Here is a 25122-nt window from a genome sequence, read left to right on the forward strand (position 1 = left end):
CACAAGCACCGGGACCACTGTGGTTTAGCCTCTGCCCCGAGCACCGTCAACGGGATGTTTTACGGGATCAAGGGGCAGAGCTTGTCTCCATTTGTGCTCCCTGTCCACAGCTCACCCCTCCATGATCGCATCTGCCCTCCCTGCCAGGCTGGGGAGGCCAGGGACACCACTCTGCGCATCGCGGTTCTCCAGGACACGGCTACGGCTTGCCCAGCTGCTGCCAAGCACAACATTTAAGAACCAAACTGCTCCTGCTTTGCCTTTGGGAAAAGCTCTCAGCTTGTTTCTAGAAGCACAGCTGTCTTGAAGACTTCTAACCCTCTGTAATTCAGTTGCCAATAGGCACAGCGCAACAGGACATGTTTGCTTTCCCCTGACGAGCAGAGTAACAATTGCTTTGCTTACCAGCAAGTAAGAAAGGGCACTGAAGGAGGCAGCTGCTGAGGGCACTGGGGTGCTTGCTCTTTGCAGAGGTCAAAAGCAGATTTTTATGGTGCGGACAAAGCAAGCTGCCTGCGAATCCCCCACTTTGAGGTTCTATTTAACCCCCAAACGCCTGGAAAAGCAGCAGGAGGGAAATTCAGCCCCCTCCTCCTTGCCCAGGGGGCTGAGCCTGTGCTCTCACACCCTGCTGGATGCCTCATGCGCAGACACAACCAAGTCCCCAGCCACAGGCCTGCGTGAAGCGGCTCCAGAACTTCAACAACCCAGCCTGCAGAAGAACAAACCTCCTCTCAAGCCCCTCACAGACGCCCCTCCGGTGGGGAGCACCCCCCAGACCCAGCACACGAGCCCTTCCTGGCTGCATCAGCCCCTGTCAGAAGACCCCACAACCTCCTTCTGCTCCGCAGCCTGTTCCACCGTGCCGCCTCCAGGAATTAAACAGCCTCTTTCTGCAGCCACATGCTCTACAATGTTACAGAGCACACAGGCTCTGCAGGTACACAACCCTTACAAGTCTGCTTCTGGGCAACAACCCAGCTGGTTTGACCCCCGTGGAGGTGTGAAACCCACTTCACCCTAAGCGCCTTGAGGACAGACCTCTCAGTTCCAAAAACAAAGACTCTCACAGCTAAACGCCTTCCACAAAATAAAGGGAGAACTTGCAGAAATGAACTCCTTTCTGCTCAAACATCTCTGCAAGCTCTGTTTTACTGACGGGTGCCCCAGCTACAAGTGCCCCCGGAGCCAGGCTCCTCTTGCTGCACTCGGATGGACCATCTGGCTTTCTCTCTCAGACACATCTCAGTGACGTGGAAATGTTGCATAGAAATAAGTGCTCCAGTCACAGGCTGCTATGGGCCACTCACCTGCTCTGGAAAACAGCCCCAGCGACACTTACCATCTTTGCCGAGAAGGATGCGGGGATGACAGACTGATTGGAGAGGTGGAGGGTCCGGGAAGCATCTTGTAGAACTTGGATGCTGCCAAAATTTATCTCACTTGGGTGCACGTGGACAACTGGTCCTTCTCCAGTGCTCAATAAATGGATTTCCTGCTCCAGGAGGCAGGCAGGAAAGAGAAAAAAACAACAGGGAAGGTTTAGAATGACTGGACAGCTCTAAGGGTGCTCGTAGGCTGAGGGAATTCTGACTGTTTGAAGCTGTCAGGGTTGTGAGGCTGAAACAGGAAGGCTGGAGCAGAGGTGGCACCTGGAGTGGTCCCTGCGGATCTGAAAGCCACAATATCCCATTATGAGGGGATACAGAACCCCCATCTCCCACGCATGCTTTTCACACCTCCTCCATGCTCTCAGCTCTCCTTCCGCTACCTTGTGCCTACGCCTGCTCCTTGTACTGCTCCATCATGCCATAAACCACCCTCCCTGACTGCTGCGGCTGCACAGCCACACTGCACAGGAACTTCTTCAACCTTCCCAAAGCTTCTCCTGTGAAAACCAGTAGAGGCTGGAAGCAAAGCTCTTCTCAGCAGAGATCATGCAAGTTAGTTGCCTCTCATTTGTGCTTGTGTGCATTCCTGGTATTACTTCTTTATTGCACCAAGACATTCATTATTAATTGCATCATTCGAGCAGTATTTTTTTCTGCTGACAGCCTGAGACCCAAATGTTTGTTCCTGCAGAAGGGGCACAAACTAGCGGAGGAGGAATGTGGATCCTTTTGCTAAACCCCCTTCTCACATCACTAAAACCAATGAGAATTTATCCAATCTGGCGGGATTTCCCCAGCTCCAGACACCCCAAGCCTTAACCAGGCTTGTAGAGCCTGAAGAAGGGAGGGCTCTGGTTAGACCTTAAAGCACCTTCCAGTGCCTAAAGGGGCCAACAAGAAACCTTGAGAGGGGCTTTGGATAAGGGCCTGCGGGGACAGAACAGGGAAGGACGGTTCTAAATTGACGGGGGGGGGGGGGTGGTGGTGATCAATACGGGATCCTGGGAAGAAGCAACCGAGCATGAGCGCAGCGCCTTGAGGATGGATTGACTGGGCACAGGGTCACTCAGTCCCATGTCTTCTCCAGGCATTAGTGTTGCTTATGCCACGAATGCCTTCTTTCCTTGTAGACAACAGCCATAGATCATTTTCCCTGGAAGAACCCCTGTACGCTCTACATCCCACCAAGATGAGAGGCACAAAGGCACACGTCTGCCCCAGCACTCACCAGTGGGGATTCTTTACTCCCAAACACCGCAACATGAGCAACGGTGTCCTGCTTTCCCGTCACCTGGACTTCCAGTGTGAACGGGATCTCCACCGAGCTGTGAGGCTGGATAATCCCACGGGGCTCAGGGCTGGAGTACCACACAGCAGCAGCATCCTTGTTCTCCTATAAGGGACAGAACCAAACACGGCTTCAGACTGACCTTTGAGGAAACTTTCAACTCTTTAACATCTACCACAACGGCAACTCACACACGTGTCTAAAAATGCCTAGGAGAAAGCAGAAAGGCACAACTCAAGATGCAAGACATGTATGGGTTCAGCATCCTGAGGGGGGCCAACAGCTGCTGCCTCCACAACCCCCCGTCCCGTGCTGGCAGCCTCCTTGCAGCAGCTTTTCACAACCCTACAAGTTCTCCCGCATTGAAAGCATCCCGAAGACTAGAATATAATCTGCTTCCTGGAGAGTTTAAGCTGCTTCCTGGAGTTGATATTCAGGCAGCTTCCTGTTCCCAGCAAACCTTTAGGGTTGAATACAAACCAGCAACATCTTAACCAAACCCGGTTTTTCCCTAACAAACCCCTAGGCAACATTGGAGGCAGGAGGCGGATGCGATGCCAAACCTGAGGAAGAGCCCAGTAGCAGCCTGGAAGGTTGCTGTCGTTCACAAGGGTCAGCATCTGCTGATAAGGGACTTTGAGAGAGCATCGTCCAAAGGTCAGAGCCGGGTGGAGCACTCGCAGCGGGGGAATTATACATCTAGGCAGAGAGATGAGCAAAAGGGAATTAGATTCTGACACAGCGTTGCTTACTTGTTTACTTCTCAATGAGCACCAAATGGAGCACGACCCATTTGTCACTGTCAAATAGACATTTGATACGCCTACAGTGAGAAACAGCCTTCAACTTCTTTTTACCCAACAACCTCTTGCAAAAGAGGGGCAGACCCTGAGTCTCAGCATCACAAAAGCTGCTCAGTGCCCAGGCAGAGCACGGTGCCCTGTCCCAGGTCAGCTTTGCCCCTCCTTTGCCCCAGGAGGCTCGCAAGGACCCTCTCAATGGCCCCAGCGAGGTGTGAGCTCTGAGGGAGCTTTCCCACCGAGGAGCAGCGCTCGCCAAGGCTCCAGGAACACCAGACTCCAGTGTCTCAGGGAAAACACTGCTGTGTCCCTGCCTGAAATCCAGCCCTTTACCCCAGCAACGCAGGGTGCAGGCCACCACCTGCCCTGCGCCGTGAGCGATAACCCTCTCCCAGGCCCTGTGGCTGCCTTGGTCCTTTCCCCACGGGTCCGCATGCCAGCTGCTCCCATTTGCACTTGTTCTACACAACTGCAGCCCAGGCACTGACTGCACAACTCTGCCCGGGAGAGGGAACAGCACCGGTGAAATGCATCCCTCTTGCCGTTGAACTGACGCCCACCGCAGCACAACAGGCCTGAATGTGGCTGAAGCAAGAACAGCTTTGCGCTTAACTCCGAGAACATCAATGCTCAGCAGAGCCAGACGGAAGCACAAAAACCTGAGCTCACCTTCCACACCAAGGACTACTTTGTCTGTCACAAGATCTCGCCTTTACTTTTCCCTCACCAGTCCTGCCCTAAGCCCCTTGCCTGTCTGCACGGCCCCTCCTTAACTGAGGCAGACAACAGCTTGCAGCAGCTGCTTGCTGTGGCCCAAACCAGTCCTGGATTCTGGCCACGACCCAGCACAAGTCCAACACTTGCAGGAAGGAGGAGAGGCGGCCCTTTGGAAACATTACACCTCAAGCCCCCAGAGCAGGCCGATAAGGAATATAATCACAGTTTCCTGTAGGAGAAGGCCCTGGGCCATGCCTGTGGCTGAGCACAAGTGCTGCTCATCATGGACTGCTTTCCATGCGCTGCTGTTCTCCTGTCTAGCTGGGCAGAACTAGCTCATTGAGCAATGCTCCTCGTTTGGAGCTGGAGCCAGCCAGCTGTATGCAAGGCAGCACCACTTGCTTCTGGCAGATGCATAGGGAAAGAAGAGGGGCTGCAAGGGAAGCATTGGTACCTGGCTCTGACGGGCAGTGATAACACCTCTCTGCCAACACCATCCACATCAACCACCAGGGCCAGCTTGTATCTCTTCACGGTGTTGGAGCACAGGGTGACCTGGAAGACAAGAGCATCAAATACTTCATCACTCCCAAAACCCATTGGCCATATGCAGTGCCCTCCACATCTCCTTCCACAGCAAGGAAAGGGAGGATTTAGTAGATATGAGGAAGATGAGGTATCAGGAAGAAGTTCTTCCCTGCGCGGGTGCTGAGGCCCTGGCACCGGCTGCCCAGAGAAGCTGCGGCTGCCCCATCCCTGGCGGTGTTCAAGGCCAGTTTGGATGTGGCTTGGAGCAGCCTCGTCTGGTGGAAGGTGTCCCTGCCCATGGCAGGGGGCTGGAACTGGATGAGCTGTAAGGTCCCTTCCAACCCAAAACAGGCTAGGATTCTGTGATGTTTGCCTTTAATTCTTCTGCTGGTTCATGTGTAGAGCACAGTCTCTGGCAGTAACAGAAGTCTTTGGACAATACCTGAATTACCGAATGCGCTTTGCGTTGCCAGGGCAGATGTAGAGCCCAACACTAGTGCCCAACTCTTACCCGCAGGATGCTCAGAGCCAGCAGTGCTAAAGCCCCCTCAACGCCACCGAAGCTCCAGCTCCACCTCTGAAGCACACAGGGCTGGACTCTTCGCGTACCTGGATATCCAAGTGTCCCTTGGCGCAGATGATCCCTGTGGAGGGCCTGATAGTAAATTCAGCTGGCTTCTTGGCACCTGGGGCTCGCTTTCTCCACGACGGACCAGTGCTGTCTGACACCTGAGCAAAACTGGTCACGCTGGGTGCTCCCGAGCCGTCCCCAGGAATGCGAAGGTTGAAGTTGAAGGGCACCGAGGAAGTGTTAGTGAGGCGGCAGCACAGGGTGCGAGGAAAGCCTGGGAAAAGGACACAACAGGAGTTTATTATCCCGTGATTCCTGGGGTGGACATCCTGCGGTGATAAAACTGTGCTTGGAGTTTGCCTCCTTTCAATGGCAATTACAGCTGATTGAGAAGCTCTGTGGGGAAGTCGTCGTCAATTACGGTCCCTTTTACGCTTGTCACACAGAAATGCCACTCTGACACAGGTGTCTCTAACTGTGAGGAGCTCTCACCTCCCACAGACCAGCACCAATTCCTTCTCAACCGTGACGGTGCATCCAGAACATTTACTCTCAAAAGTCAGTCCAGAAAAGTCCCTGTGAACTCCACAAACACTCCCACAGTTTTTGAGAGATAAAAGCAGTATGCTGCCATCGAAGAGATGATCCAGGAAAGGAAAGGAAAGATGAAATTGGCAGCCACAGCATGATGCAGAGCACTCTGAAGCAGCTTCTCCAGACAGGAACCTCGGTGCATCTCCTGGTTTGGGACAATCGAGACCGAGCCTGTGGCAGCTCACGGCCCACTTCACTGGAGGCAAACCTGATGCTTGCTCAAGAACAAGCAGGACCTGTGTCTCACCCTCCCTCTTCCTTTTGGTGGGGAAGGAGGAGCCCATGTCTGAAGACATGGGTGCCCAATGCGGAGCTACTGCTTGGCCATGTTACCTGGGAGCTGACAACGAGTTGGCCTCACAGCACTAATTGATTTCTCACGCTAACGGTCAGGTGGGTAAATGGTGCCCTTGCCTCACAACAGCAAAATTCACCCAGGGCACCTACAACTTGCCTTCAACTCCCTTCTCCAGTTGGCCGCGGACAAGAAAGACTTTCACAGTCATTCTGTTGCTGAGGACTGGCAGATTGGGGCTGGACTGACTGTGAGGGACACCAGAGAACACTGACTTTCTACTCCTTCCGTTCTATTTGAACCATTCAATTGGCTCTGTGCCATTCTGTCTGGTTCTGTTTGATCTCATGATGGCAAAATACTGCCTAGCAGCTGGCAGTCCTGGTTTTGACATGCTGAAGGTGGCTATGGAGGAACACAAGTGACAATGCTGTCCTGGACAAGTGCTCCATCTGGGTAAGGCTCAGACCTCCCACCCTGCAGCCCAAGCCCAGGGCACACTCACCAAAGGAGACTTCACCGAAGCGGAGGGACGATACATTGAAATGAAACGCCGGCCCAGTGACACAGCCACTGTGAGGACAAAGGCAGAGGAGACATGGCCTCGGTTAAAGAGAACTGCAAAGCCTTCAGCTTTCCTTACCGTTCCGGTGGGTAAAAGCCGGCCTGAGAACCTCAGGGGGTTTCAAATCAAGCCCTCACCCTCATGCTCAGCACAGCATCCAGGTGGACGGGAGGCAGCCAAAGCAAAGCGGTCAGCAGCCCATAGCTGCTTGTGGGGCTTGGGGCACAGTGTCATGCAGGGTATGCCCCCACGTTGTTGATGGCCTGAGGAAGGACACCAAACAAGTGATGGCTGCGTGCCTCAGTTTCCCCATCTGTAATGTGTTGGACACAGGGGTGTCCCCAGTAAAGCACACTCAATGTAACTACCCTTCCCAGCCACAGCTTTCCTGCTTTGGCATTTCTTAGCTGGAACCGCTCTTCCCAGGGAGTACAGGAACACCTTGCTCAGAAGATCTTGATCCACGCAATCGTTATGGGGGCAGGACTTTGAGACACGAAGCCGGGGGAGCCCCAAACATCCCTTGACAAGAGCCGCAACAGCTCAACAGAGCGGACAGTTGAATCTTGGAGGAAAACATCAGCCAACCACCAGGGCACCAGCTGACCCATCCAAGAGCAACACGTCTTAAACCACCCAACACAGAATCGTCAAATCATCTACGCTGGAAAAGACCTTTAAGATCATCAAGTCCAACTGTCACCCCAGCGCTGCCAAGCCCACCACTAATCCATGTCACTAAGGGCCTCGTCTACATGGTTTGGGAACACTTCCAGGGATGGTGACTCCACCACTGCCCGGGGCAGCCTCTTCTAATGCCTGACCACCCTTTTGGGGAGAAACTGTTCCTAACATCAAGTCTAAATCTGCCCTGCACACACTGAGGCCGTTTCCTCTTGTCCTTTCCCTTGTTACTTGGGAGAAGAGACCAGCCACCTCCTGGCTCCATCCTCCTTTCAAGTAGTTGCAGGCATAACGGAACCTGAACACACCGCATCTCCTCACCCGCCCTTAAATTCAGCAGACTTGAAGGCTCCAAACTCCAGGACTCACCAACATCCACCTGAATCAGCACGTGAAGCTGCACAGCACCCATTAATTTATTTCATGGTTGATGCCAACCAATGCCAGCTCTGCCTCTCAGCTCAAAATCAAGGACCACAGCAAATGGTGTGTTCAACCCAACCTATTCCATGGCTCCCTCTTGCTGACAATTCCACTTCATTTGCTGCTGCGGTCGCAAGGAGTCAGCGTCAAACTGGAGTCAAGGTTAGTGTGGGCTCCTAGTGTGGGGATGCCAGGATGAGAGCCAAGATCAAGACCTCAGACAAGCCTTTTCTTTCTCTGCTCCATCAGCAAATGAGGCAGGTGGGAGATGACTACCCAGAGAGAGCTACAAATGTGGCCGCCAAGCTCCTAGAACCCTCCTCACCTCACAGTCAGCGTCAGAGGCTCAGGGGATCCCTTCACATTGAACTGGAATTCCTCTGTGAACTGCCCCACGACACTGGCATTGAAGGAGATCCAGATGGCCTGATGATCAAAAGGCAAAAGCATGCCCTCCCGGGGGCCAAAGGTGAAGCAGGAGCCCAGAGCTCTCTCCGGAGAGACCACGCTGAAGGGCGTCTCAGTAACTCCTCTGTTGAGCAGGAACACCTGCAGCAGCAGCGAGAAGGCAACATGGAAATACATGAGGAATCCTCTTTGCTTACAGAAGGCTCACTTCTTTTCTAGTTTAGCAATTAACATCTGTAAAAGGCAGAAGATGCTGAGCGCTGCTGCCAAATACAACAGGACGAGTTCTGCCTCGGGGTTTTTTTCCATGCAAAGCGGGGATAACTTCACACAAACAGAGCCACTCTGGGCTTATTCCCCTGACACAGAGCACTCCACTTGACCTGCAGTGCCAAGCGCCTGCTCAGCACCACCAAGTTGATTCAGACCCATCCCACAGCTCCACGAGGCTCGCTGCTGCCCGGGAGCCATCCGGATCCACCCCATGCCCTGCGCCCCGTCCTGCTCACCCTGTAGCTGTGGCTTGAGCCAACAGTCACCTCCCCGATGCTCAGCTGGTCACAGCTGAGTTGGACCTGGGGCCCGACGCCTTCCCCGCTGATGCACAGGGGCAGCCTGGTCTCACAGCCTGTGGAGGGAAATCTCTGTGAGTGCAATTCCCTCTGCTACCCGGCACTTTCCAGGTTGTCTCAGTGCTGCTGCCGGTCCCTGGGCTGGATGGAACCAGCTCTAGATGCTCCAGGACAAGATACGGGACCCATCTCGTCCCTCAGGACATACGCCTTGGGGCTGCTTTCTCATTTCTAACCAACCCCCTGGGCCGGTGTCTCAGAGAACCACAGAATGGTTTGCGTTGGAAAGGACCTTAAGATCATCCAGTTCCAACCCCTTGCCATGGACAGGGACACCTTCCACTAGAGCAGCTTGCTTCAAGTCCCGTCCAGCCTGAACTTGAACATTGCCACGGGCGGAGCAACTTCCTTGGGCAGCCTCTTCCAGTGCCTCACCACTCTCACAGGAAAGAATTTCTTCTGTACATCTAAACTAAATCTCCCCTGTTTAAGCTCGAACCCATCAGCCCTTGTCTTATCTCTCCAGTCCCCGATGAAGGCGCTCTCTCCAGTCATGGAAAACCAGCCTTCCCACTGAGCAGATCACATAAGCCATAAATGTACTGCTAACGTGCACATCCCTTGGTGCAAAGGCAACCGAGACCTCAAGGCTTACAGCTAAACTCCAAGGTGGGTCCTTTCCCTTAAATTTGCTAGAGATGACAGAGCACAAGATCTTCAGTCTGAAGGCTGCTCTCAGCCACTGAAGCAGCCTAAGGTGCCTGAATCCTGGCTCAAATTTTGGATGAGCTCTCACTGCCATCCCAGCCTACTCTGCACACAAAGTGAGCAGCACGAGAAGGAGGAGAGAGCCACGCCACAAAGACTCATCTTGGACGTAACTGGTCTGCAGGGGCCTGGTGCTCCTTCACTAAAGCTGTGTTGCAAATGCTGGCAAAGCCATGGCGGGAAAGCTTATTCCTTCACTGCTTGGTCACTTCTGGGATCAGGAAGGCAGAGCCAGGCATCCTGAGCCCTGGCCTCCGACAGGAGACCACCGGGAACCACGGGGACAGTGGCGTGTGCCAGCACTGCCCTGTTGAGCCCTCCAGAACTACATGAGGTCCGAGTGGGCTGGAAGAGTGTTTCTACCTCCTCTGTGGGAACAGGAGCAGGAGGAAAGAGCTGTACCTGAGATGTCACAGTAGACTGTCTCTTGGTAGACTCTGGCTTCTTTGGGCTGAAAGATCACACTGATTTCAAGGGAAGAATTGGGCAAGACATCTCCCTCCTGAAACAGAAGTGACAGCAAACCATTTATCTTCAAACATCACATTCTTGTTTCCACTGCAGCCCTGGAAGCCTTTATTTAGAGCATCAGCAAAGAGCAAGGAGCAAGCAACGCTTGTCAACAGCATTTATAGGAGAGCTTGGAAGCAGCAGCTTCCAAAGTCCCTCGCCTTTACTGGCACCCGGAAGGGGCATTTTGTTCCCCTCAGAAGAGACTGAGCTCTTGCCCACGGATTTAAGTCTGGGCCACGCTACCAGTTTCTGCAACTCTCTGCTGCTCTCGCAGAGGATCCTGGCACTGGTGCACAGTCCCAGGAAGCCCTGCCACACATTTCAGGAGGCATCCCTGGTTTCTATAGGCGCTCACTTCCTGCAACTGGTTTAAGGAAAGGCACCTCTCAGCCTTCCATGGGCTGCAGGAGCAACCAAGAAGAGAACAGCAGCCCCTTCCTCGGAAAACAAAATAGAAAAAATAAACTACTTTCACCCACTGTAAAAGAAAGAAGAGGTTGGGATTATTCCAGGGTTTACTCCAAGATGAGAAGGGATGCTGCGCTGCTCAGACAGCAGCCATTCTTCATCTCAAGACCATGCAAATACTCAGAAGGCAGGCTCTGGCTGATTGAAGGCCATGGGGTTTTTGCTGGCATCACCAGGAAAGTGAGCAGTTTTCTCTGCCTATCTGCAGTAGAACTCAAAAAGCCCGTTTAAACCTGCCAGCCTCGTGTCCAGGCTCACAGACGACACTGGAAGGGAGACTCAGATGTGGTATAAATCCAGGTTTTAGGAAGGGATTGCTGTGCTTGGGCTCAATTTGGCCTCCTTTCCACCCAGGACCATTGCATTCTGCAGGTCAGTATGTGAACTAACAGTGCACCAGTGTCCTTTCTTCACCCCCGCGCGCTACGTGGGAATGTGTCCTTACGGAGAATAACTGATACCTCTGAACACTGTGAGGACACTCATGACGTGCCCTTAATTCACAGCCCTTGCAGCAGAGCCCAGCCTGGGGTCGGCTCTTGCCGCTGCTCAGAAATGCTTTTTGCAACAAGTGCCCCTAGCCTCACCAGAAACCGGATGTCTCCTCTCTTGGCACATCAAGCAGCTGATGTGGGATCTGCCAAGGGACCTCCTTCAGAGATGAGAAGGAGGAGGAGCAACAGGAAGGGAGGTTCTCAGCCATCACTTACCATGGGCACAATGGTGAAAATATCACTGCAGAAAGGCATGGAGCCTCCCTGCACCTCTGTCCCCTGGTTCTGGGAGCTGCAGATGGGAAGAGAAGGGTGTTCTCTGAGAGGGGGGACCAGCCCGTGCTCCGCAGGAACATCAACCAGCTTGTCCTCTTCCTGCCTCTGCAGCCTGTGCCATGGGAGAGACGAACCAAGCAGATAATTGAATAAGCAGCAGATTTGCAAAGCCTGTCATGTCAGTGCACGAGCAGCAAAGCACTCGGCGAGGAAGAGCAGCAGCTCAGCACAGGGCTGACCCTGAGACACAGGCTCCCACATGGATCCCATTATTGCCGTTCTTCCCAGCACAGCAAGGAGTTTTACTCCTCACTGACGAGCTAACAAGAGGTTTCTTAAAGCTGGCAGCCCTCAAGAAAAAGCCTCCTGCATTGGGAGGGGAGAAGCAACTGGCTTTCAGCTGCTCATTACCAGCATCACACTTTTCCCCTTCCCTTTTGCACCCACAGGGGTGAGGAGACAGTATCTGCACTGCCTTCCACCAGAGGATCCCGGTGCACTTCCAAAGCAAAGCAACGGATTTGGGCATCCCATCACTTCAGTGACACAAATGGGTTTCTGAGCATGAAAACAGAGATGCCAAGAGACGAAGGCACTCTGCCCAGCATCACCTAGTAAAGAAGTCAGGACCAGCATCTCTGAATGCAAACCCTACGTGGAATCTTGAACCACCTCATCTTTTCCCTCGTTTTGGCCTCCACTGCAGAGCTGTGATGCACTTAACCTCTCCCTTTATCGGCGGCTGCAGCAGAAATCAATCTAGTGTTTAAAGATCACAAGCGGGAGATGAAAGGGGAGCACTGCTGCAGAGCGGTTGCTCCTTGCTGGCACACTGCTGTCCCCCCTTCACGCTCCAGTCCCCTGGCCATGAAGAACCAGCGGGTGACAGCACTGGGGGACCAGGGGAAAGCTCCATGTGCAGCAAATCGAGGCAACGCCGTGTGAACGATCATCACCCAGCTAAATCCAAACGCAAAGAGAAGGGAAACAGGCAAGGACGTTACTTGCTGCACACACACTGAGCCTCGCGCACATGCTGTGCATGAGGAGGGCTTCCACACACTGGCATGAGCAGCCCTCAACTCAAGCTCCGTCAGCAGGCCAGAATCACATCCCCAAAAGCGCTGCAGGAGGGACACCTTCTAATGGGCCATGTCTTTTGGGGTCACATCCCAACACAGGCGCCTGCACTGCCTCCTCTCAGGAAAAGGCCCTCTCTCCTCTGAGGTCTCAAAAGCTTCTCTGACAGCAGGACGGTGGCCTTGGACCATCCCCAAAACTACGAGTAAGGAGGAACCAAGCGTCGTGCTCAGAGTCAAGGACAGAGACTGGCACGACAGCAAGTCTCATACGTAAAAAATCAGGTTGAAGTGAACTCTGGGGAAAGCTGGTGGCTTCTGAGGGGACAGAGGATCACCCAGGGTCCAGTCCGAGACAGGCAGGTGGGGAGAGATGCTAAAGAAATGGTCCAGGGAAGAATCAAGGCAAGCTCACGAGATTTTCTTTTAACTCAGTGCGTTTGCACAGAACTCACACACTGTGTCATTAAAAACAGACAACAGTGGAAAACCAGTTCTGGCCTTTGAGGCATTTCTGACCTAATTACGCTGAACTTGATGTGCTCAAAGCCCTTGAAAAGTGCTGCAGTTCAAGGCAGTTTCCTGATCAGCTCTGGGTTCAGACTAACTCCCATATATCTGCACCCATCTGAGCCTGAAAAGTCGCACAAGGATTGCCCAAGTCACATAAGCTTTAAAGTGTCATTTCCAGTTCATCCCCCCAGGCTGTGAGTGTTTCTCTGCTGCCTGAAATGGCAATTTCAAAGCTTCGCCAGAGACACCCTTGGAAGAACCTGCCCCATCTCTCACCACCACGACGACACAGGTTGCTGAAGCCCAAAAGCACTTCCAAGTCCTGGCTGCCCTCCCTTCCCCGCAGAGCCCTCCACATCTGCCCAGCCTATGAGGAAGGGGAGAAACACCTCGTTGGGCCAGAAACCAGGACACTGAAAGGCAATTCCCCAGCCTACGGCAGGACGGCCTCCACCTTCTGGGCCAACCAAGCACTCTACCCTGCCTGTGACTGGAAAAGGAGCCTGCCAGCTTATCAAAGAAGAAACTGCTTGAGTATCACAATAGCTGTGCCACCTGCAGCTCTTCAGTGCTACTGCTCAGTGCAGTCCCAGGTACCGAGTGCTGACACCTTCCTCAGCCTCATGGACCCTCCGTAGTGCACGGATCTCTGAACTCAATAGTTTGCCGCTCCCAAACGTGAGTTTGCCCTCTCAGGCAATCCAGTGATTGCACTCAACCTTCTCTCCCCAAAACATCATCCTCAGCTGTAGCACGGCTGGGACTGCAATGGCAAGGGTTAAGCTCCACGCTGTGCATGGGTTTACGTGCCCTAATCCGTTCAAAAGCCCCAACAGCCCTCTGAGACCGTGTGTTAGTTTTCCCCTGGGGCATCTATCTTTCTGAGATGAATCTCTCAAACAAACCTCAGCTTCTGCCGCTCCTCCTCTTCCTGATCAACAAAACGCTTCCACTGGAAGTGGGCCGTGATGGCACTCTGATTGTGGATGACCAGGGAGCTTAGCTTTGACAGCGTGACAGAAGTCTTCTCAACTGTCAAGGAGCTCTTGTCAAGCCTGATGTTGACATTTACGGCTGTTCCACAAAGGCTTTTGTGAACATCTTCACCTGGAACAAAGCAAAAGCAAGTCTCGCCTCATCTCACTTGCTGACGGAAGTACAAGGAACAGAGCAATCTGCAGGCAACAGAAGAAAGAGCTGCAGTTTTGAGCTGCATAAGCAGTTCCCCGGATCAGGACACTTAGCATATCCTGACAGCTGCACATGCTACAGCATGAGGATGTCCTGGCACCACCTTAGGCACCTTATTTTGGGGGACGTTCGTGGAGATGTATCTTTTCAGATGTGCCCGGGTGCCCTTTGGGCTGCCATCCCACTCAGGTCACAGGGAATTCTACATCCAAGTCACTCAGTGATGCTGAGGAGCGCCACCTCAGCCATGCCTTGCCCAGGGTCTCCTGCAGGCAGGAGATGCCCCCAGTGTCGTGTCATCCTCATCTCCTGGTCCTGAAATATTGGGCATAGCTCTGATCTCAGAACCCAAGCGGGAGCATTTGAAATGAAATGGAGAAGGGCAGAAACAACAATGGAAACTACAGAGCAGCTTCTGTGCTGAGCTCTGCACTCAACAGGCTGCTACTGGGCCCTCGGATCCATCTGCCAACTCCTTCTTTGGCTCCTGCTATGGTCACAGCCAGGTGCCTCACCACTGCCCGCACATTCTTCCTTGTCAAACGTGCTGCTGTTACCACTTCACCACCGGAGAAGTGAGTCCCTTCACTAGGGTAAGTGTCCTCTGGAAGGCTGGAGACTTACTTCCAGCACCAGAGCAACACGCACAGCAGCACAGCCATTTCAAAGTGTTTCTCCAAGGTGGTCTTCACGACCTACCTTCAGACATCATTGCGCCCTCACATTACTGACTCCAGCCAGCCCTAGCAGCAGCTTGCTCATAAACCTCACCACTAAAGAACTGCTGCTAACAAGGCGGTTTCTACAGAATCATTCCCAGGCTACAGCAAAGCTCAGAGCACCCTAATGGCTACCGCTGCCACAGTTACTGCTCCTCCTGGTCACAAGTCCTCAGCATGGCCCAGCTCTCAGCACAGCACCAACTGTACCCATGCAGCACATCACAAGAAGAGGGTCTCTACCTCAAAGGCCTTCCCAGGAACTGTAACACAACAGATCGGGATGAAAAGCAATGACCCGTCAGGAGAGCTCTAGGGGACAGGTTGCAGGCTCTTCAGAGAGCTCTCTTGCACGTTAAAAGCCATCTCCTTTTCAGTCAGGCTCCCTGCTGTGAGTTCTTCTGCAATGGAGCACCCAGAATATTCGCCATCGCCCCCGGTGCACCGTGCGCAGGAAGATCTGCCTGCCTTGTTACAGGCTGAAATATTCCAGCACAGGAATATCTGGCAGCCAGCAGGGGAGCTTTGCTCTACTCAGCGTGAAGGAACCTTGCAGAAGGGATTCAACAGGACAATGAAGCCACCAGATGATGACAGACAGCGCAGACACCGCTCTGGTTCGAAGGACACACGGAGGGTGCACCACGCGCTTACCTGTGTCATAGTGAACGATCATTGGACTCCTATAAACACCGGTCTTTGGTGGGTGGAATTCCACCGTGACTTCCATCGCTTCTCCAACGCCAAGAGTCCCAATGGAGGGATCCACAGAGAAAGGGCTGCAACACAAAGAGAGAGATCAGGACTGTATGGGAGACCCGGGCCCTCCGTTAAGTTTGCAGTCTAGTTCGCTTCAGCTCACTTGTGCAAGCAAGGAGCAAGCAAACCACAGTCGGTACAAGAAAACCAGAACATCCAGGATCAGAAATAGAGCGGGTGACTCTCCCTGCTGAAAGAGAACCAGACCTCAGAAGATCCCGCGGTATAACACGACCCCAGCCCCCCACACTCTGCACCCAGTTCTCAGTTCTCAGCTCTTCACCTCTGCACACGTGCAATCCAGTTACTCAGAATTCTGCTTTTTTGTGTAGTTCACTTAAAACTTTCCTAATGCTTCCCATTTCTTTATTGCAACTTGGGACTGAAATAGTTCATTGCCGAAGTTCGGGAACTCTTAAAACCCTTGTCAAGGAGCTCTCAACACACGCTCTATTACCCAGTAGAGTAGTTGGCAAGCGCCTTGCAAATAGATGCTAGACTTCACTGGGTATTTATTGTGGTGGTGCCTCTCACCAGCTCATTGCTTGCCTGTTTCTTGAGGCTGTGTTTGGGATCCGTGACCTGAGCCCCTCGAACTGTCCTCTGCCACACAGCACCTTCTTCAGCAGTCAAGCTGCCTTCCTACCTTGCCTCTTCCAACCCAACAGCATCAGACCTGCAAGATGCTGCGTTGCAGACACCACTGCAGTGTAAAACTTGCTTGCAGAGCTTTCTCAAAACACTGCAAGCAATGGCAAACCCCACGTGTCCTGCCCATCTCCAGCACCTCAGATGCTCTGCCTCCTTTTTCTCACAGTTTACAAGCCCATGACCACGCAACAGCGTTTTGCGCAAGGGATGAGCTCCTTTACCTCAGAGTGGTGATGCTGTAGCAAGCCTCCCGCTTCCCCACGTTGCGCACCAGCAGAGTTTTCTGGGTGCTGAACCTGACTGGACACTCGGAGAAGTTCAGCTGCTCAGGGAAGTCCAGGCTGGCTCGGGCACCTATGGCTCGGATAGGCACAAAGAACTTCTCCCTCTCTGTGATGATGATAAGCTCGTCGAAATAATCCTGCAGGGAGAGAAACAATCTCAGCACAGTGCCTTTAGCACCATGCCCATGGCAGAAGAAGAGCTGCTGGTTTCTGTGACTCTCACAGTAGCATTCGGTAATGTACATGCACTTTTTACCTTCATGGCCTTTCATTACAGATTATTTCACAAGCAGGGGCAGCCAGGGACCATGGGGCAGATCCTCTTTAGTTTCTACAGGCATGCTGCCCGAGGGTAGGCCAGAGTATTGAACTACATTTAAGCAGCAAACAGAAGATGAGGAAAAGGCCGTGCACAGGCAGCAGACTCTCAGCCCTGAAGCCAACAGACGTTACGTTAAATATTCCACCACTGAAGGGGAAAACAGCCTGAAACAGGCAAGAGCCTCCAGCCTATGGGAACACAACCTTCACCACCAGGAAAGAGTCTCCCCCAGGTCTAGATCCAGTGCAACTCCACTGAACGCAGGCCACTTCTTCAAAACCCACACCACACACCTGCTTTGGAACCCAGCCCTGCAGGTTCACCTTCCCCTCAAGGCGCCATCTCTCGGGACCTCCACTCTCACCTTGTCCTCATCAGGTCTGAAAAGGATGCGGTAGGTTGAAGACATGCCCGGTGCTACCTTATAGTCCTCATTACTCGGGCTGATCAACTCGAAGTAAGGAGAGTTCCCCAGGATGACGTTCAGCAGACGAGGAACCTGCAGGGAAGACACAAGTAGGATTTTGTCGCTTGTGGAAACATGAGAAGGGACCAGGACAGGCCATGTGACATCCTTCCTTACCACCTTTCCAAAACACTTTTAGCTCTGAAGCTACACGCACGTAACACACGAGAGTGGACTTGAATCCCTTCTGCTGAGCTACACAGCTGCAGCACAGAGACAGTAGGAACAACACGCCCTGCTCTGAAGGCAGCAGGAAGGAGATGCAGTACCTCAAGCCACCTGCGTATTCAACAAGCCCAAAGAACATGCTTGCTTCTGCCTGCACACATCCATGCAGTCATACCTCTGGAGGGGGAATGTATCATCTGAAGGCAAACCAGCGTGCGTTACACGGGGAGGGAAGGAAGTCACTTCTGACACACCAGGGTGGAGCGGGGTGGTCAAGCTGCGGTGCTAGTCATGGCGGTGGACCAGCAAGAGAAGCAGACCACAGACACTCTGGGCTTCCTGAGAATAAAAGCTTACCTCAAGAGCAAAAGGACGAGCGCAGGAAGACAAAAGAACAACCCCAGGAAGAAGCAGATGGCTAAGAGAATTTAAAGGGGGCTGCAAAGCAGCAAGGGAGATCCGTAATACAAGGAAAGGCTGGTGCAGAGATGAGAACACCCAACGTGCCTCTACGATGGATACCACAGGCACGGAGACAGCAAACAGACATTCTCTAGCACACAGGCAGCAACGCCCCAGCACCCAATCTCATCTCAGAAAGCATAACAAGGAGACTTTGAATGACAGGCAGCTCCACTGATGAACACGACGAGCCTTGGAAAAAATGGAGGCTCATTCTGCACCCCTGACCCAAGCCTGGTGACCCATGGCCAAGGCAGCCCTGGACGCTCTAAACACCCTTTGCTCCCACCAATGCCCTGGGGCAGCAAGCTCCAGGAGCCCATTTCCCACTGCAGCCACACGTTCTGGTCGCCAAGTCCCTTGGCACGTGAGCCCAGGTGGCAAAGATCTTCAGCAAGAGCCACCCAGGATGCCTCTGAGGGTGCTGAGGAGCAGCCTGAAGACAGGAAAGCAATTCGACAGCAAGTACGCAAGAGCAGTAAGCACAGAGTGCAGCACTTCCGTATCGGAGTGAATACAGAGCACCTATTGGGCTCGATTACACTTTGCCTCTGTTACACATTGCTGCTAGCTGCAGTTTTAGGGAGCAGACAACCTCAGCTACCACGCAGGATACATCAGTAGGATTCCGAGGAATGTGGGAAACTCGTGAGACAGAACACAATGTTCCTTTTCTCCAGGACATGACCAAAACCCAGCAAAATTAGAACATAATGAACTCTCTTGGGATTAGCATCTCTATCTTTGTGCATTTAAATATGCCAAGGGTTTTCCTTAGAGCTCATCTGCCTTTTACACCAGGGCTCTCTGACGCCTGAGGTTGTACCAGCTTCACAACTGATTCATTTTGGGTAAAATCAACAGTTCACACACTGCCTCCCCTTCACAGGGCATAGAAATCCCAAGCTGCAGCTGTTACCAGTCTATTACGTTTTATTGGGAATGGCACCAACATCAATGCAGGTGTTGTTTTCCACTTGGGAAGCACGAATAGAGCAAATTCACTGTTTGCCTCTTTGCTGGTACTTGGCAAAGGCAAACATTCTGAGGAGCTGCACGGATGAGGGAGCAGCTGAAGCCAAAAGGCACAGTGGGAACGAAGCAGAGCAGTAGGAAAAGAGAAACTGAGGCCCATTTTAATAAGCGAAGGGCACACCTGCAGCAAAGATTGCCCAAAGTCACTGTGAACCACACCAGTGGTGTCCCTTGGGCATAGGTACCCACATTGCAACTTCCCAGTATGCCCAAGCTACACCAGGAATGACACAGTACTCTCTGGGAGTAACTGAGGGACCATACCTTCATCCTTCCTTGCCAAAGGGTCTTCCATGCTCTACCACGTCCCTGTAAAACCTGTTATCTCAGGAGATACTTTGACTTCTCTTGCTGTTCCTCCCCCTACATTAAGCCCTGACGGTGTCACTCCTTTTGTCCCCTCCTTTGTTTCTCCCAACAGGGAGATTTGAGGAGGGCGTTAATTCACCTGCACACTTCCACCTCCCCCCCAGCTCCCCGCTGTGCCCTCCTCTCACACACACGTCTTGCTCTTTCTTACACAACCGGATCCTGAATTACGCCTGTTTCTCACCTTTCTCTGCTTCCAGCACACTTCCTCTTACGTACCAAGAGAATCCCTGTGCGGAAGAAAGTGCTCCGCGACAGGACGTTGAACTCAGCCCCTTTCCTCCCTCCTGTCTTTTCCCACCAGCTTGCTCTTGGCACATGCCTCACTGGAGCAAACGTTTCCCCAGCTGAAATTCAAAAGGTCTCCATTTCCCCCTCTACAGCAGAGCAGAACAAAGTTGCTGCCACTTCTCAACTTCTCCCTGCTCATTTTTCGTAGGAAATCTCAACAGGATCACAATCTTTCCCGTTCAAGTTGGAGACCTTCAGGAGCACATTACCCTGCCTGTGCTGGGATTCTCCAAAGAGAACGCACAGCCACGCTGGCTTAGAAACACCTGAGCAGAACCGAACTAAGCTTAGCAGGAGACTCAAGTGGCACCTCAAGTCCAGCCCTTTAACTGCTGCTGCTAAGCCAGCCTGTTTCTCCTGCTCTTCCAAAACACACAGCCTGGAGTGCTAATGCCAGGAGTTACAACTTACTCCAGCACAAAGTGGAGAAAACTCAAGCCCTGTGCTTTGACACGGAGTTGCACACAGGGGGCTCAACAGGCTGAGAGAGGGAAACACGTCCTGCCAGAAACCAAGATTAACCAAGGAGCCACCGGGACATGGTGCACACTCGCGGTAAAGCATGACAGCAGGCAAGCACTGCCCAGCCCTCGACATTCCCATCAGTCCAGGGCTTTCAAGGGGAAGCATGCTGGCTCAAAAAGCTCCTTTGGCTTAGTTACCACCAGTGCGCGGCCAAAACCAGCGGCACAATCCCCAGCATGGCAACATTTCCCCCATCTTGCAGAATCACGCTGCTGAGACATTTTATTCTGGATGCGCTGCGCTGCAGCAGGTAACTTGCTCTGCTGCACACCACGTGAATTCCACTGCTCTCCTCCTCCAGCCCAGTGCTCAGCCTCCACAGCCCAGCACTTACCCTGTCGATGTTCCTCAGAGCTAGCGCCGCTATGTAGAACTGGCGGGGAACGTAGTTCTCAAACACCACCTCGGATGGGAAAGGCTGGAACAACCTCTGGTCCAGGCCAACTGCTGAGAACTGCAGATGCAAGACAGAGCAGAGAGAGCTTCAGCTGCTGGGAGAAAGATTAACGAATGAAGATCCCACACTGACCTCCAGTAAACACAGTCTCTTGGTGAGTGCATCTGCCCAGCTCACACTAGGAGATGGGAGCCCACCCACCTCCGCTCTCAGCTCACAAAACGTTTCTGGACCATGTTGAGCAGCCTCAAGCTAAGAAGCTCTTTTGCAGGCTCTTTCTCCAGGTTGCCTTCTCCAAAAGGCAAAGCAGCGCCCACCTCCAGCAGAGCCCTCTGCTAAGGGGCTCCCTCAGCTCCAGACGCTTGCTGGAACAGTCACGAGCACTCAGGGAGCAAGCAAAACCCAGGAGTTTCCAGGAGCCTCCACAGGAAACAATTTGCAGGTGAACTTCCCTCTGAGACAGCGAGACTGAGTCCCACGCATCCCAAATATCTTTTTGGTTTTTTGATGCAGACCCGAGAAACCAGTCGGAAGACACCAGTACCAGGGAGGAAAGGCCAACAAGAAAGAAACAGGGCAGGTGGGAAACAGACAAATGAGGTGAATGCTGGATGGGGATGAAGTTTCAGCTGAAGTCTCAGCATTACGGGGCAACTTGAGCTAGACTGCAATTCGTATCCCCTTTCCCCACGAGCTTTAAGTTGATGCTTCACTCTATTCTCTTACTGCTCGTTTCTTGAACACCGCTGCAGAAGCAGCTCTGAAAAATGCACGCAAAGACCAAACGCTGACCCAGCAGAGGCAGTACTTGGAGATAATTCCTCCCTGCTTGCTCTCCCCTCTCCCAGCTGCACTGTTGTCACTCGAGAGACACAGGCAGCTCTCCCGCTTCTCCACAAAAGCCACGCTCAGGCCGAGCCCAGTAGCTGTAGCACTGCCAGTTATTTGGGCGCCCGTCTTACGTGTTCCCACCTCCTGTGCTGCCTGGGGCAACCCGTAACCGATGTGCTACATCAGGTCTCTTGCTGGCAGCTTTCTGCTCAACAGCCTACCTCAGTCATCCACCCACCTGGACTGTGTGTTAGACTGAGCAGTCCTGCAAGAAAAGCAGCTTTGAACATCCATCTAAGAGAACACTGATCCAGGCAAAGCGCATCCACTCTTCTCTGCCCAGCAAAACCCACCCACTGCAGCAGAGGTTCCACCGCCTTTGTGCAGACCAGGAACTTCAATGGCTCATTGGAGAAATGTGTTTTTTGCCTTTCCCCCAGCACAAAGAACTCCACCACCACCAGTTGGAAATGACAACAGGACCTCATCACCAAGCTGCTTGGGTAAGCTGGAGGCAAGGCTGCCACAAGCACGTGCCCTCTTCAAATGTCACATCAAACGGCAAGGAGAAGAGCAGGGAAAGGCTACCTTTTGATGGGAGACTTCACCCATGTCCCGAAGCTGGGTAGACCGGGGCCGCCTCATCTCCCGAGGGCTGGCCAGCCTCTGCCTGGTGGTGAGAGACTCTTCTGCCTCTCTGACCAGCTTCGGATTACGAGATGCTACCACTCTGCTCTGGAATCCATCCGCCCTTCTGGAGGACCTCATGGGCCGGGGGGTCTTGCCACTGGCCATGTCGCAGAGGTCGCCTGGAAGAAGCAACAGTTGGACAATCCACAACCCCAGAACCTTAAAACCCTGGACCCATGGAACCCTGGAACCCCGCAACCTCAGGGAAGGGCCCTTAAAACTCACCCAGTTCCAACCCCCTGCCACAGGCAGGGACACCTTCCACTAGGGCAGGTTTCTCCAAGCCCCGTCCAACCTGGCCTTGAACACTGCCGGGGATGGGGCAGCCACAGCTTCTCTGGGCAACCTGTGCCAGGGCCTCGCCATTCCTGGCACACCCAAAGGACACAGCTGTGTCTCCAGCCTCTGGCATCCTTCCTAAGCGGAGAACACAGGGCCTCCCCACCCTCACTCATGATTAGACCATATTTAGGCTCCATTCATAGACGTAAAACCCCACAACAAACAGACCCTGAGCCAAAACAGCCTTTTGCTCTGGGGGCAGTCCCACGAGCCACACAGACGCACCAGGCGCTACTGGCACTTCTCACCCTCTCTGCAAGGAGCCTGATGATGTTTCTAACTAACTCAGCACAGAGTTCAAGACTCTGATTAAGAACTATACTTTCTCAAGGCTACTTTGCCTGGCTCACGTTACAAAGATTATCTGGCAAAAACGGCTCCTTCCAGGCAGGAAATCACCCCACTGCCCAAGAGCATTTCTCCATGCAGAAGGACGCCCTCATTTTCGCTTGTTAACACCCAAACTCCAGGCTCCCTACAGGCACTCCAGGCTGCCACAGCAGGAAAAAAGCAGGAAACCATCGAAGGCACATGAGCAATTAGCTCAGAGCTACGTAAAATCCAGGATGATATTCCCTCCTGCTTCCCTGTGCTCCACATCACCTCTGCTGTGTGCACTTGCTGGACACAGCAAGACAGCATCTAGGCAAAGATGGCCATTCCCTGCCCCTCGACTGCTCCCCACACCCTGCAAGCAAGGCAATCACTTCATTCCTTTACTGCCAAGGCAGCGACAGCACTGCACGTGTTTGTGGTGCCGGGCCCTCCACGGCTTCAGGAAACAAGGCTACCGTTTCCTTTTGTCCTTGCAAGAAACTCCAGAGCTCTGCACTGCCCTACGGACAGGAGGACCTGCTGCAGCAAGAGCTGGGATTTAGAGCTGGAAATAACTCCTTTTCAAGGGAGAAACCTAATGGGGATGATCCAGCATTAAGCTGGATTTCAGTGGTTTCTTACCGGGTCTTAAGAATAACTGCCTTATTCGTTCCAATTCTCCAAGCTGTGATTTCACTTCACTTGAAACGAACCCTGTCGTCGCCCCCACAACGCTTATTTCCAGAGGGCTTCCAACCTCCACAGCCCAGCCAGCCCAGCAGCTTCCCCCCGCGCCCTGGAGCAAGGCTCTTCCACAGCCCCAGAGCCTGCAGGGACCAGCCTCCCAGAGGAGCAGGAAAGGAGCACAACGGAGCAATCGGGCACATCTCCCTGCAGGGGCAGGACAAACCAGCCACCAGGACACAGCACCCCTCCAGCCCACCACCCCACGGCTCCCTGCTCCCCACCTCAGACAGCCAAGGCTCCCTTTGCTGCAGGACCTACAGCCTAGCTCCAAGTCTCTACCCTCACTGCAAGTTGCACGGCAATTTCAGAGCCCGTTCAAGCCCTTCTACCTGCCCAGCCCTGCTCTTAGCCCAGGGATGTTTAAATCCTGCCGGCTATCACACAACTGCCCCATCCCTGCTGCCAGCGGAGCTGCCTCCTCCCTGCCCAGGGCCAGACGCTACCTGAGCACGGGTGATTCACGCTTCTCCTGGAGGATTCCTCCGTGCGGGGCCCAGCCTTGGCTCCTGAATGCCCTCGCGCTGCTCGGCAGCTGTGGGCAGCTGCAGGGACAGGAGCCGCCCAGGGACGCCTCGGTGTGGCTCCTGCCCACCAGCACAGCAGCTAACTGCTGCTGGGCTGCCAACAGCCAGGGGAACCTGGGCAGCAAAGGACAGGGCTGGCACCTGGGCTGCCCAGCCCCTCTCCTCAACGCTCTGGCTTTGCCAGCTAGGGCAGGGTTTCACCAGCGCCTCGAGGAAGCAGAGCTCAGAGCCTGACAGTAGCTCAAGCCTGCTCCTGCCTCAGCGGCTCAGCAACTCCTGCTCTCACTGGGCCACGGCTGCTGCTCGCATTTAACAGCAGCAGCTCCCCTGTACGTCACAATAGGCGAGGGCCACACGTGGCTTCCACGGCCACCGCAGGGCCTTGCTAAAGCTACAGCCTTGCGGATCCCTGCAGCCCCCCTACGCCTTCAATGTCTCCCCCGCAGTGAAGCCCTGCACCAGGGCTAAAGTGCACCTTACAGCAGCATTTGGTCACGCTCCGTGAGCGACACATAAATTGCTGGAGACACCGCAGATGAGCCAAGAATTTCTCTGCTTCAGCAGGAAACAAAAAAGCTTCCGCACTGACTACAAAGCAACCATTTAATTCCTACTTTGCTGGCCCACGAGGAGCCCCGCCACACCAGGGCCATGGCCAGCCTGCCTTTGGGGTGACCCCTGTTGCTGTCCCTGCTGAGCGCCCGTCGATGACTTTGTACCCATTAAGCCTGCGCACACGGGCACACGCACCACACAAGGCCACCCAACTGCCCGGGGCATCTCAGCTGCCAGGAGCTTCACACGTTTGCAGCACAGCGTTTGCCAGAAACAAAAGCTTCCCATGAGACTCGGGGCCACAGGCAAAGCAAATCCTCACACCTGCCTGGCGGGGAACGTGGAGCCCTCACTTTGAAACCAACACTCATCATCTGGGCCTTTACAACACAGGCAGGGAGGATATGAGCCCCGAGTGCTAACTGGTTCTCCAGGCAGCCAGCCTCTGGAAACACTCCAAAACATGTCCCGCACCATGTCCAGCCACGAATCCAGCTGGAAACTGGAGAGCTCAGGCAAAGACACCTCAGGC

General features: G+C 53.6%; 1 protein-coding gene across 1 annotated transcript in view; it reads right to left on the reverse strand.

The window, feature by feature from the left end:
- Positions 1 to 25122, reverse strand: part of LOC136005855 (hydrocephalus-inducing protein-like) — a 110303-nt gene that overhangs the window by 62856 nt on the left and 22325 nt on the right. Inside the window, exons 12-26 of the mRNA XM_065663748.1 lie at positions 22006 to 22122; positions 20524 to 20643; positions 17238 to 17372; positions 16489 to 16688; positions 15512 to 15636; positions 13864 to 14054; positions 10007 to 10106; positions 8774 to 8892; positions 8187 to 8405; positions 6690 to 6750; positions 5334 to 5569; positions 4651 to 4751; positions 3243 to 3378; positions 2620 to 2784; positions 1343 to 1495 (exon numbers count right to left, since the gene is read on the reverse strand). Coding sequence (XP_065519820.1) covers positions 1343 to 1495; positions 2620 to 2784; positions 3243 to 3378; positions 4651 to 4751; positions 5334 to 5569; positions 6690 to 6750; positions 8187 to 8405; positions 8774 to 8892; positions 10007 to 10106; positions 13864 to 14054; positions 15512 to 15636; positions 16489 to 16688; positions 17238 to 17372; positions 20524 to 20643; positions 22006 to 22122 — 2178 coding nt within the window. The remainder of the gene's footprint in view (positions 1 to 1342; positions 1496 to 2619; positions 2785 to 3242; positions 3379 to 4650; positions 4752 to 5333; positions 5570 to 6689; positions 6751 to 8186; positions 8406 to 8773; positions 8893 to 10006; positions 10107 to 13863; positions 14055 to 15511; positions 15637 to 16488; positions 16689 to 17237; positions 17373 to 20523; positions 20644 to 22005; positions 22123 to 25122) is intronic.

This window comes from Lathamus discolor, chromosome Z, assembly GCF_037157495.1.
Source record: "Lathamus discolor isolate bLatDis1 chromosome Z, bLatDis1.hap1, whole genome shotgun sequence".
NCBI lineage: Eukaryota > Metazoa > Chordata > Aves > Psittaciformes > Psittacidae > Lathamus > Lathamus discolor.